This window comes from Psammomys obesus, unplaced genomic scaffold (genome assembly GCF_907164565.1).
Source record: "Psammomys obesus unplaced genomic scaffold, mPsaObe1.curated_primary_1811, whole genome shotgun sequence".
Lineage (NCBI taxonomy): Eukaryota > Metazoa > Chordata > Mammalia > Rodentia > Muridae > Psammomys > Psammomys obesus.
The window spans coordinates 3,750,066-3,763,956 of NW_026587216.1; the positions used below are offsets into that span (position 1 = coordinate 3,750,066).

Here is a 13,891-nt window from a genome sequence, read left to right on the forward strand (position 1 = left end):
TGGAGGCTAGCTTGGAACTTCCTGGTCTTCTGTGTCATCTTGAGTTTTTGGATTATCCCAGTGCCTCTGGTTCTTGTGTTTTGGAGAAGTTCAGTAATTATCTTTGTTTCTGACTTACTCTGTCTCTTGAAGTACATTTTCTCATTCTCCACGTGCCCGAGTTCCCTTCCATTCACATATGAACCGGCTAGTGTAATTGGATAAATTCTCAAGAAGTCCTTGCAGTTTGATTATTTTACATTTAAGCAAGGGGAAACAGACCTCAGTCATGGTGATACTGTTTTGACTGTCTTTTCAAGCTTGGTCATCCTTCAGATGCTTGGTCATCTTTCAGATTCCTGCATCTTTAGACAAGTTTTTCTCAGTGCCTGTGTATAAGCACACATTTTTCGAGTGAGCTAAGTAATCAGTTAAAAATCCAATTCATATTTTCAGAATTGACCCGTTTTTATTTGGAATTTTTCTCGCTGGTAAATAAACAAAGGTAGATTTCCAAGTGACCTAATAGAGCAGGTAGACTAAATACATTCATCTATCAAATGTCTGCTGAGCCCAGGGTTACAGGCAGGTGGCAGAAATAACAATTGATTCTTTATCTACTGTGGGCTCTTTGGGCTTACAACCTTCACGCACCTCCATGCAGACACTGAGAATGTAATGTTGGGCTTGGAGCCTTCAAGCACAATCCCATGCAGACATTGAGAATATGACTGCTGAAATATTTTTGCAAGCAGACACCTCCTTTGCCCAGTGAAAACTGAGTATTCTAATGAGGTCATTGTCTTCTGGACGTTTGAGGTGGTTCTCCCTTTGACTTTCAAGAGAGCTAGTCCCTTGACATCAGTGCCTGCTTTGGTTAGCTCTGAAGCAGTGTGCCCTTTAATGACCTGCTGCTGTAGGCTCTGGAGTTGCAAATCAGTCTCTCTCCGGCATCTGATATGTTTTATATCCATGAAGTGGCATACTGTATAAAAAGGGAGCAGAATGTGTATGCCACAGCCTGGATTCTGGGTGTGTGTAGATTATGTTTTGATAACCTTAAAACATTAACTTGTTGGAGGTATTTGCATTTCACTAATGCTAGAAGAGGTTTCCTTGTTTTTTTTCAAGAGGGTTTCTCTGTGCAGCCCTGGCTGTCCTGGGACTCACTCTGAAGACCAGGCTGGCCTTGAACTCAGAGATTCACCGTCTCTGCCTCCTGCTACCACTGCCCGGTTAAGTGCCCCCCCCATAAAAGTTTTTTAACCAGTTTCTCAGTTTTGCTGAAAGTTTCTAACTAAAACAGTTTAGAAGTATTTCTTTTACGGTTCCAAGGTCTGAGTACATGTGCTTTATATGTCCCATGCTAGCTAGCCTCAAGCACCAGTAACAATCAATCAGGTTGGTGCAGCTAAAAGAATGTGGGAGATGGGGGCCAGACAAGGGCACCTCAGAAGACTTCCATAAGGGGGAGGCAGTCACCGCCCTAGCCTTGGATCCATTTTGAGACTTCACTAGTGTGCTAGGAGTCCCTAGTGGATCGACAACTGTGTGCAGTGGGTCAGGACCTTTTGAGGAGTCGTAGGCGTCGCTGGCGATTCACTCGCCATTTCCTATGTGCCCTCAAAAGGGTTACCCTGACATTCTCCACACCGAGCTAAAATACTAAGAAGAATATTGGCGTATGTAGTCATTTGAGAAATTATCAAAAGAGACTTTTTTTTTTAAAAAAAGGGATGCAGTCTTACTGGATGTTTCATTTGAACATGTGAAAGGATGTTTGAGTTGAACTGACAACAATGAAAACAACTTTTTCATTCTTGCCTTGGATGTCATATGTCAAGGATAGCATCGACTGTTTACTTAAAATATTCAGTTTTTCCATACTTGTGCATTTTGGTTGATAGAGTAAATTAGTACTGTACAGTTATGTCTTGGCGGAAATAAATGGTCAAAATGTTACTGTTCGTATGTAATTTTATATATGTAATTTTAATGTTACATAAAGTGTTCTAAGGAAATATTTAGAAATACAAACAAGGACTTGAATTGGGAATGTTCCCCACACTGTATAGATTAACCAAAAACTAAAAGCAACCTTTGTGCTGTCCCTGTTGGAAGAATGGTTACATTAGGATTGTTGCAAGGAGTAGAAACTGTTTTCTTGTTGTTTGTTGAAACAGATACAAGGTACTCAGCATCCTGAGATAGTGGGACCATTGAGGTCTGCTGGCACTGGGGAACCAAAGCGTCCTTTTCCATTCTGTGCTAGAGAGGGTCAGCTCGTCACTTCTTTCTCTGTAAATGTGCTTTGTCCTCAGCCTCTGTATGTGGGTCAGCGCTGTGTACCAGCCCAGAAGGATTCAGTCTTGTATTTCTGAGAGGTTCCAGAAGCACCTGAACAAATTCATCCTTTTGAGTCTTAAGTGGGTCAGTGACCACCTGTGGCTGGCCTGTACTGAGTTTAATGAAAATGAAGCTGCTGCATAGGTTTCTGTGATGGTGACAGGGATTGGTTATTACCAAATAAAAAATACCCCGAGGCCTTCTGAACTCAGATTGTGACTAGTGTACATTTGTGGTAGATTCATGCTTTACAACCAAACCGCTCTAGTCTGCTTTCTGCCCTCTCTCCTTATTGAAACCCCTTATTGAAGCCTGGCCATTGCCTCCCATTGCAACTAGGCTCCCTCCACATCTGACACACTCCTTTCTTCTGACTCACACTTGATGCTCCTCCATCCAGACCTCCCCTCAGCTCAGCCAGGCCCTCTTACTGGGTCTCTTTGCTCATGTTTTTAATACCACCATTACTCTGTAATTGTTTTTCGTGTCATGTCCCTCCGGTACATTATCTTTCTCCTGTGCAGTTAAGGAAATCGCCCATTCTGTATTTTCTTTCCCTCCTACACCCCTTCATTGGGATTCACATTCTAAACACTCCAGCCTCCGGACCAGGCCCACTAGCTTCCTTTTCTGTTCTTTTTCCGGGGAGATTATGTGCTGTGCTTTCCTCAGCTTTGTAGTCCTGAGAGCACTGAGGATGCTTACACAGTGTATTCAGTGTTTACCCGCTCACACATTCCTGTGTCTTAAAATAGACTATCACACTTGTATGTAAATTTCCTTCTCTTTTCCTCCATCTTGAGAAATACAAACTTTTTTTTCCCTGTAAATTTAAGAGTGCTGGGGCTGGAGAGATAGCTCAGTGGTTAAGAGCACTGTCTGCTCTTCCAAAGGTCATGAGTTCAATTCCCAGCAACCACATGGTGGCTCACAACCATCTATAATGTGAACTGATTTCTTCTTCTGGCAGATGTAAATGCAGATAGAACACTCATATACATAAAATAAATAAATATTTCTTAAAAAAATTTAAGAGTGCTCTCTATTGTGATTTTTTTTTTTTTTTTTTTTTGTGGCCAAAGGAGAAAAATCTTAGTGTTAATGGATATGCATATAAATATTTTTCAGTATGTGAGGCTATTAATACGAAGTTTTTTTTATACTACAGATATAGAGCCTAAAGAGTTTTGAATGCTAATGATCTATGTTTAATTTCTGTACTAAGTATCTTACTACAGAAGGAAGCAATACTTATTGAAAAAACCGCAACCAACTCAGAAATGTGCTGTGTAGACAGTAAAAGTTTCTAGTATTTTGTGCAGAGTTCTCACAAATAAAATGAACCATAGAAATAATGGTGAATGTGACATGAATGTCTGTTCAGTGAAAATATTGTAATTGTTTGGCGGTCAGGTGGTCAGGTATTAAGTAGGACAGGCAACAACTAGAACCTCAGCCCTGTGCATTTAGCCCCGTGTCCTACGTTGTGTTGATAAGTACGAACAGTTTGTAAATCTCCTGAGGTTGTGCTCTATGGCAAAGGCTTGGACATTTCATCCGGTGCCCTGACTGCAAGCGGGTCGTGAGTGAGGAGAGTCTGAATTCAGCAAGAGCAGGTAGTGAAAGGGTAGCTTAGCAAAGTCCGCTGTAGTGTAACTCTTCTTTAAGAATAGTCTTTATCAGAAATAAGGCTTTGGGAATCTTGCGGCATTTGAAAGGTTTTTCAAGAGTTGGCAGATATTACTGGCAGATTGATTCACATAAAGAAATGTCCTTTGGTTCATGATTCAATGTCTAAATGAAAATGGGAAGATAAGTAGATGAGTTAGCAATAAAAAATGTGATTGTATCTGCTCCTTTTTGACACCTGTGGTTTGGACAGAGACTTGGTTGTCACTCAGTCTTAGGCTGTAGTGGACTAATGAAAACTTTTAAGTGACCATCAGGGCTTGGTGCTTTGTGGCGAGCCAGCTCAGTGGGTGAGAGGCTCCGTGCAGATGGGCCACCTAAGCGAGAGCCTGCATACTTGGATCAGCCTTGATGTGGACTTGCTGAGGGCGTCTGCTGAATGGCATCTTTATTTACAAAGCGGAAAGCTGTGACTAATAAATTGGCCATATTTAATAACATGAACTGAATTTTTGAAATTTACATTTAGACAAAACTTAAGATTTTTAGAGGTGAGTGTAAAACATCATCTTCGCAAAAAACATGAATGACAAAGCAAGTGTGTATTAGGTGGTTTTATGCTTGACGCCGTTGGCTGTAGTAAGAAAGTTGATTCAACCTCAGGGTTCATTCCAAGGCAGCTCTAAATATTCTCTGGATAATAGAAAGAAACAAATGAATAGGTCCTTTAGATACTGTTGTAACCTAGCTGTGATGCTGACCTGTCTAAATGTTGTAGTTTTTGAAAAAGGATAAAATGGGGTATGTTAGAGTGTTTCTTTTTTTTCAGAAACAAATTCCATGACAGACAGGTTAAGAAAGTGCAGGAAACCTGGTTGATTAAAGACAAGAGCTTGAGAAGAGACTTCCCACAGTTTAATGTATTTGAGTAGGAGCAAAGGTTGGACACCTGTGTTAAACTGGCTGACAGAACTTTGAAGTGTTGTTTCCTGTAGAAAAAGCACATTTACCCTCCATTGCGATCCTTCTAACTCCCGCTGCATGCATTCTGTATTTCCTCCTTATGTGTGCTCTTCCTCACTTTCATAGCAATTGCATTTTTAAAGTCTCTCGGGTGGTTGTTGCCATTGATCAGTTTTGACAGCTTTTAATGATATTTTTATTTATTCCCTTTTGATAGCTGGATTGCCTTTTGCAATTCTTTCTTCAAGGCATACCCCCTTCCAACGAGGAGTGTTCTGTAATGATGAATCCATCAAGTACCCTTACAAAGAAGACACCATACCTTATGGGTTATTAGGTGGAATAATCATTCCATTCAGTATTATCGTTGTAAGTTAAATCTGTTTTTCCAAGTTTATAACTTTTGAACACACATGCCTTATTCTTGTGATGGTTTGTTAATAATGAAATGCATATTCCCCTCAGGATTTGTTTTTAAACTTCAATAGAAGGTTATTTTATGGTAGATTTAAATGAGGTCAAGAGTAAAAATATGTAATTAAATCCTAACTGGGCATATGTAGATTTAATGCTAATTTTTATGTCACTGTGCCTTTATAGTTCTGGTTTGCTACTGTCTCAGTAATTATGTGATTAATTATTGAATGTCATAGCAGTGTGTTTCTCATATTTAATGCACTGGATCTCATAACTGTAAATAGCTTGTTCTATAGTACTAAGATCTAGACAGGAAAAATTGCTAATTGATGTTAAAACCTTATTCAACTCATTTCTTTTTAGAAGAATTTCAAATACTGCCATAAACAGAGAGAAAAGCTTCAGTTCTGTGATTAGCAGTGGGTGTGGGAGGAGTTTACTAAGCACCAAAGGCAACACTGACTGAGCTACGGCGGGGGCTGGTGTCTAGTGCTTCAGGCCGCGGGCTGAAGGAGTACGGCCTAGAGTGCAGTGCTAGGCCGTTGTTAAGGCCCTTACACCCAATCAGCTGTGTCTCGTGAAACAAACACGCGCATCCACGGGGGTAGTTTGGGAGGAGCCTAGTGGTCAGTGTAATCAAAATATACTTTATTTGAATGATACTAAAGGAGGACACGACTGCTAAGTGGTTGATGTTTTTATTGTAAATAAAAAGTAAGAGCACAGACAGAGAGGCATCTGGACTAGCCCAGACTGACTAGGCCATGAAAGGAGAGAAAGCAGAGGAGGAAGAGAGGGACCTGGAGACATAGACTGGTGTGTCTAGGATCACTGGGTTATGAGTGGCTTACAACTACGTGTAACTTTGGCCCCAGAGAGTTTGACAGCCTCTTCCGGCCTCTGTGAGCACCTGTAAATGTGGCATGCCCACAGAGACACATGTAAGACTCTCAGCACAGTTGTCTTTACATTTAGCAAAATAACAAATAAATTCATGTGAATCAAGATCCTTGAAGCACACATTACTTTTTTAAAGATGCTATAAGAGCACTGTTTAATGGACAGGTGAGATGGCTCCTCAGGTAAAGGCACTTGCTGCCAAAGAGGACCTAAGTTCAAGTTCAATCCCAGGGCCCCCCGTGGTGAAAGAAGATAGCTGACCCCTGCACGTTGTTCTCTGACTTCCACTCACATGTCCATGAACACACGTGTACGCACGCACACACACACACACAACAAAAACAAAAGTACTATCAGCTCCTGTTTTTAAATTAGTGTCAGCAGGAACAAACTTTGCTTAGGACAACAGCTTCATGTGCCAATTTAAAATAATTCTGTTTTACTTGTTAATTCAGTCTTTTTCAGGCACTCCTTAATCAGAGTTGTATAAATTAAATTTTATGTATTAGAAAGTAAATCGTGTTTGTGTGTGTGGGGGGGTAAATCATTTTAAAAAACAAATGTATTGATTTAGACTTTGCACCAGGCCTTTGGCATGACTTGCAGATGATCTGTAATCATATTGGTGATAAAATCTGAGTGAAGCAAGATTTAGAAAATTGATCCCTTTATAAAGATTTTGCTTCATTCCCCAAAACATTCTCTTTAGTGCATCAATAATTTGTCATATCCTCAATGTCTTAAGTAAGTGAAATCTGAGAAGTACTTTGAGTTGTAGGACTTAGAAGGCCACTGTTGGCTTAGGCGTAGACTTGACCAAAGATTAAGAACAAAGAATAATGGATCAAAGGGCAGGACAAAGTATTAAAGTGAATTGAAGAATATGACCGTCATATGCAGATCAAATAGAGAAATCTTGATTTAGAGCTTCTTTTGGCTGTTTCTCTCAAAGAGGAACAAAAAATAAGCACTTGTCAGCATTAGAGCCTTCCTGACATCCCAGTACAAGTTTTCTTTTACACCCACTACTTGTGTAGGTCAGCTGGTACTCTGCCTGTGCTCTGAAATCAGAAAACTGGGCTCCTCCGTCCGTGGCAGAGCAGGGACTGCATTGCCTGCATCTGGGGCTGAGCGTGACAGGGAAGCTCCTCATTCTGGAAGATAGTTCAGTTCTGAGGCGTGGGGGTCCCTGCTGCTAAGTCATGGTTGGTGATTACCCTCGGTTCCCTCCCACCACCAAAGATCAACTCCAGAAAGTGCTAGAGAAATCTGTTCTCACTAGCAGCCCATTGGGAGAACCCTCTTACTGGCCCGAAGAGGCAGTATATCCTTAAAACAGGGCCAGTGAAGGTTGGCAAGAGTGACCCTTAGCAAGGTACTGTGGGCGCGATGGCCACAAGTTCAGTTCCTTTGCCCTGTGACCCAGTCTCTGGAGAAGAGTTTCATGAATTCATTAACATGGAGACTATGTTTGTGAACCTAATGTGTTGAAGGGGTTTGACTTTTACCCCTTCAGTTCAAGTTAGTTGGCACCTCCGATTTTAGGCTCCGGTGTCAGTTTTAGCTTTCTATTGACAGGTAAGAAAGCAGCCCTGCTTTACAGAATGCATAGTCTAGTTGGCAAAGTTGTAAGACTGTGACTGGGGACTCTAGGAGCTGTTGAGCCAGATGAGGAAAGAATTGCTGGCAGCAGACCCTTGAGATTCCACTAAGAGGCGGCCATTGTGTCACCTGTGTCGTGGTTGGCTCCGCACACTGTCAGTCCCTCCCTGATCGGACATGTTTGACTGCTTTGCAGAACTGTAGGGTGAGGTAGAGAAGCATGTGGGTGTCTTAAAGGAAGCGTGGCTGGACAGCTCTCCACCTCCCTCCCGCCCCGCAGTGAGCAAGCTTCCTGTTTCCTAAGCATGTAAATCACAGGCCCATAGAATGCATCCTCTGGCCTTATTGAACCAGCAAATGCTGGTACTTAGAGTGGGACATTCAGTGTTTGAATTTCTCAGGATGTTGGCTGGTGAACCTGGGAAGCTGTTGAGCTATAAGCTCATTACATTATACTGGTGTGCACACAACACACACACACACACACACACACGCACACACGCACACAGGCAGAGAGAGAGAGAGAGAGAGATTGACTAAGGTAGCAGTCATAGCATGCTTACGGGAAGACTTTTTAATATATATTTTATATATGTATATATATCATAACTACATTTTTATAAAGTAGTAAAAAAAATAAGTGAGGAATCATTTGAAATGGCCCAGGAGAAGGAGGAGTCCCAAGTATTAGTTTGGTCTGTTAGTAGGACTCCTTAAGGAGCCTGGTTTTCCCTGAGCCTTCTGGAAGGTAGAACTTGGAGACCGTGGCTGAAGTGCTGCCCTTTGCCTCAGACCTTGATCTGGGCTGTATCCTGTATTTTTTCCTTTTTTCTTCTCTTTCTTTTTTTTCTTTTCTTTTCTTTTTTTTTTTTTTTTTGAGACAGGGTTTCCCTGTGTAACCCTGGCTGTCCTGGAACTTGCTTTGTAGACCAGGCTAGCCTCAAATTCAAGAGATCAGCCTTCCTTTGCCTCCTGGAATGCTGGGATTACAAACATGTGCCACCATGCCTGGTTTATCCTGCATTTTTTTTACTCCCTAAAATGGTTTTTCTCTTTTTAATATGATGGATGTCTTTGACTGAAAGGAATGTCTGAAGAAATTGAGACTGATAGAATTTAAACGGGTGTATGGGGAGGAGCCTCATGGGGGAGTTGTGTTCTTAGAATGAGCTGCTATTGTCTTTTGGGGCCTGTGCTGCAGCTGTGAAACTCAGTTTATTTGAATACAAGAGGAGGACCAGGGCAGTTCTCCATACAGACTGCTCGCTGGCTGCTTTCGGCTCAGCCATGCTCTCAGCAGGCCAGCTGCAGGCACTGCTGCTTTGTCACTTTAGAACCAGATGTCCTAAATTGACTACAGTAAAGGGGGAAACTGTTAAAGCAAAGATCATTTACAACTTAACACTTGCTTTTCTTTTTGTTTGTTTAAAGTGCCTGCTTGTTGTTTTAACATCCTGTTTTTCTGTCTTTTTCAGATGGTTGTTGGAGAATGTCTGTCTGTCTACTTTAATGGCTTGAGATCGAATTCCTTTGTCAACAATCACTATATAGCCACTGTTTACAAAGCTGTAGGAGCCTTTTTGTTTGGCGCAGCCGCCAGTCAGTCCCTGACTGACATTGCCAAATATTCCGTGGGCAGACTGCGGCCTCACTTCTTGGCTGTGTGCAACCCAGATTGGTCAAAGATCAACTGCAGTGATGGCTATATTGAGAACTACATCTGCCAAGGGAGTGCAGACAAAGTCAGGGAGGGCAGGTGAGTGCCAGATCTCAGGTGCATCCTGGAGCTCCGAGTGTTTGCTGCTGGCTACAGGGTTCTGATGACCCGGAGAGGAGCTGCCTACCACTTTGGAAAGAGAAGCTAGTGCAGGCAGAGGGATGAGGGTGGCATTATGAACCACCCTTAACCCCAGTTCTCCTTCCATATTCCACCGTTGCAGCCATGATGCTGTTATGTCCATTTATTATGATGTATGTGAATGTAAGATGAACCTAGACCACTTCCTTAGGGTTAGGAAACTTTTTTCTTAAGATGCTGGTGCAAGGGCTGGAGAGATGGCTCAGTGGCCCAACATTTCTTCTGCTCAGTGAGTATTGCTTTACTGTAGTGAAATAAACAAAATTGTAAGTGAACAGTCTGTATGCAGAGCTTTACTGGCATATAATTTACATACATGAAATCTGTCCATCCTAAATTAAAGTTTTGAATATTTCCATTGCAGCAGGTTTTTGTCTGAGCCTGTGTCAGTCCAAAGCAGCCCCCGGGTCAACTTTGGGTCAACTTTCTGTCCTTACAGTTCCATGTTTTCTAGGATATTGTATGTGGGATCGTTCACTGAGAACTGCATGCATCTGCCTTCTCTTTTAACATCTCAGTTTCCTTGTTCGTCCATGTTCTAGGAGGTTATTACCGATTATTAATCTAATCATCTCAATGCCGACTGACATTTAGATTGTTTCTAATTTTGGGCTATGAAAAATAAAGCTTCAGCTGGGAACAGTGGCACACAGCTTTTATCTCAGCTCTGGGAAGGCAGATGCAGGTAGATTTCTGTGAGTTTCAGGCCAGCCAGGGTTACACAGTGAGACCCTGTCTCAAAAAATAAAAGTGAAATCAAATAAAAGCTGCTATAAACATCTGTGTGCATGTAATATACTTTCATTTTATTTGAATAAATACCCAGGAGTAGAAATACTGAGCAAACAGTGTGTGTGTTGCTGCAGCTCCAAGCAGCCAAGTAGTTGTGCTATTTTGCATTCTTCCCAGGCACGTGTGAGAGTTGTGGTTGCTTCAAGTCCTTGCTGTCATTTGTTATTGGTCTCTCTTGTAGCCATCCTGCAGGGCTCCTGTATGTCAGTGGTTTCCATTTGTAGTTCATCCATAAAATAGTGCTGCCGGGCGTCTCCCTGTAGCCGTTGTCCTTTCGGCCCTGTCATCTGGAAATCTCTGCTCAACTCTGGTTCTTATTTAAAAAAAAAAAAAAAAAAAAAAGGGTTCCTTGTTCTAAGTTCTAATAAATGCCCCTCTTGAGGCATATTTTGAAAGATTTTCTCAATTCTGTTGCTTGGTTTTTGTTTCTTATTGATATTCTTTGAAGTATAAAAATATGTACTTTTAAGACCATTTCTGTTATGTGTACTGTTTGTGTGTGTGCATGTGGAGGTCAGAGGTCAGCATCATGTGTATTCCTCGGTTACTGTACACCTTCTTTTTTGAGGCAGTGTCTCTTTGAGGTGTGCTGAGCTGATTCCACGAGATTGGCTGGCCCCAGAGCCCCAGCGGTCCTCTGGTCTCATTCCCATGCTGGGAGTGTAGGCCTCAGTCCTCATTCTTGAGTGGCAAGCCCCGTTTCGTCTGAGCCATCTTCCCACCCTCTGGAATGTTCCCAGCAAACCCTGTTAGCTTTCATGCTGTGTGGTTTTGGATCCTAATGAATCTGTTCCCTCCTGTGCAATCTACATTTTTACTTGTTTGTGTTTTGGTGTTTCGGGACAGGGTTTCTCTGTGTAACAAGCCCAGGCTCCCCTGGATTCACTTTGTAGACCAGGTGGGTGGGCCTCAAAGTGGCATCGATCTGTCTGCCTCCCGAGTGCTGAGATTGAAAGTGTGTGCCAGCATGCCCAGCTCTGTGCAGTCTTTAAGCTTAGCTTTTACAGTTGGTAGGTTCAGCATTTGAATTTATTTTTGTGTATAATGTAAGGAAAGAGTATTTATTTTTCCCATGGACAGTAAAGTGTTTTCATCATTATTGACAAATCCGTCTTGTTTTAAATTTTACTAGTGCTTTTTTTAAATAAACTATATAAATGTGGGTCTGTTGACGCTCAGGGTATTTTATTAATCTGTGTCCTGTCTGTCAGTGTTATACTGCAGCTCTGTAGGAGGCTTTAAAATGAGGCTCCTTTCTGTTGTAGGCTTATTGAATTTTTTGAATTTGTAGGTTGCTAGAATTTTCATTGAGATTGTGCTTCCAATCAATCATTTATGGTGTCTTGTGGTTTTTTTTTTTTTTAACTATTTTTATTTTTTGCATATGAGTGTCTTGTCTGCATGCACATACATGCACCATGCAAGGAGCGGGGGATGTCAGGTCACTTGGAACTGGGCTTACAGACACTTTATGAGCCTTCATGTGGATGCTGAGTCTAACCCGAGTCCTCTGGAAAAAGCACCAAGTGAGCGTTCCTAACCACTGAGCCATCTCTCCAGCCCCCGTGGCGTGTAATCTTTAACATTGAGCCTCCTAATGCACAAAGATGGTGTTGTTTCATTTTTTTGAGGTTTTCTTTAGTTTGTGTTACTAATGATGTATATCCTTTTTCATCTCTTTCTACTTTGGATCTTTGGAGCCAAGGAAATTTCAAAATGTGGAAGAGACTAGGACTTGGCTCAGGGGTAGAACCCTTGCCAAACATGCGCAGGTCCTGGTTTGATTGGGAGTCCAGAGAGAGGCGGGGGATATAAACCCCCATATATATATATATCCTGGGCCAAGTGTGAGCACTAGCCTGTGGGTCAGCACCCTGGCCGTATTCCAAGTTGGCATGGAGGAGTTAGAAAAGATGGACACCCCCACTGTCACCAAACCAGAGACGAAAACGTAAGACAGACTTAGTGCACGTTCTAGGCGTCTTTAAAGGTTGTGCTCATTAATCTATGTGTATATGTATGTATTAACAAAATACATGGAGCACCCATCAGCAGACCCATATTTACATATACATACATACATAATATACATGTGGGGAGGAAGGGAGGGCAAGGCCTCAGCTTCTAGGAGAGAAGGCTAACAGTTCTCTTCTTTCCTCCTAGGCTGTCCTTCTACTCCGGCCACTCTTCGTTTTCTATGTACTGCATGCTGTTCACAGCAGTAAGTACCTCATGTCTGCGGGCGGCAGGGGCGGCTGCTGCATGGGCTGGCTGTCGAGCACAGGTGCTTTCCTTCCCCCATGTCGAACAGAGCGAAAGGAAGCAGGCAGGAACCCTGGTCCTGTTCAGGAGCTGATGTGCACCCTGTGTGCCCCCACTTCCAGGGTACAAAGCTTCTGTGGCCTTTGAGCAGGCTGCCGAGTGGGAGGCCCAGTGGCTTCATGGCTTTCCCTCTACACTCTGCCATGAGTGGAAATGCTGGCAGTTATGGCTACTGTTGGAGCAGCTGTGTCTTTTCGTTTTCTGAAACATTTCCCAGAGACTTTGCGCTGTCCAGGCCAGGTGTGAGTGCTAGCCTGTGGGTCAGCGCCCTGGCCGTATTCCAAGTTGGCATGGAGGAGTTAGAAAAGATGGACACCCCCACTGTCACCAAACCAGAGACGAGAACGTAAGACAGACTTAGTGCACATTCCAAGAGTCTTCAAAGGTGTGCTTACATAGCTACAAAAGTCTGCACGTCACTCTGTGGTGGTCCCAAGACCTTTGCCCTCACACATCAGCTCGAATTTTTGTGCCAAGATGCCCAGAGAAGCAAGATGAATCATCGCCTTAGGAACATGGGAGAGGAGAGCTTGTTGTATATAAATAGAAAAGCCAGGACACACTGCAGGGCTGAGGTCAGAGCTGGGCCTCCGTGCCAATCAAGTAAATGTCTCTGTTATGCCAAGGCAGCGACATATCATGTGATTTCTCTTCTCCAGAAGTGCCTTGGTTTAGACGTTTTTTTTTTTTTTTTTTTTTTTTGTGTGTATGTTACATATTAGGCACACACATGTGAGTTTAAGAATGTGGATAGATCTGTGCACATACCATAGTGAGGCCAGAAGTCTATGTTGGGTGTCTCTCTCAGTTGCAGTCTACTTGTTTGTTGGTTTTATTTCATGTAAGGGTGTTTTGCCTGCATGTATGTCAATGTACCGTGTGCATGGCTAGTGTACTTGGAAGCCTTAATGGCGTGTTGAGTCTCCTGGGATAGAGTTAGAGACAGTTTTGAGCCACCACATAGGTGCTGGGAATCAAACCCTGGTCTTCTGAAGAACAGTCGGTGCTCGTAAGTGCTGAGCCATCTTTCCCACCTGCTGCCTTGTCTTTCGAGTGGAGGTTCTCCTGAGCTCCAGAGGCTGT

The 13,891-nt window shown here is 42.7% G+C and overlaps 1 protein-coding gene across 2 annotated transcripts in view; it reads left to right on the forward strand.

Annotated features, from left to right (window-relative positions):
- The window catches only part of Plpp1 (phospholipid phosphatase 1), a 61,854-nt gene that overhangs the window by 42,961 nt on the left and 5,002 nt on the right, over positions 1 to 13,891 (forward strand). The window contains exons 2-4 of one of the 2 annotated variants that reach the window (XM_055603504.1): positions 5,135 to 5,286; positions 9,312 to 9,592; positions 12,650 to 12,707. In XM_055603504.1, coding sequence (XP_055459479.1) covers positions 5,135 to 5,286; positions 9,312 to 9,592; positions 12,650 to 12,707 — 491 coding nt within the window. The remainder of the gene's footprint in view (positions 1 to 5,134; positions 5,287 to 9,311; positions 9,593 to 12,649; positions 12,708 to 13,891) is intronic. The other variant, XM_055603503.1, reaches the window with a different exon arrangement.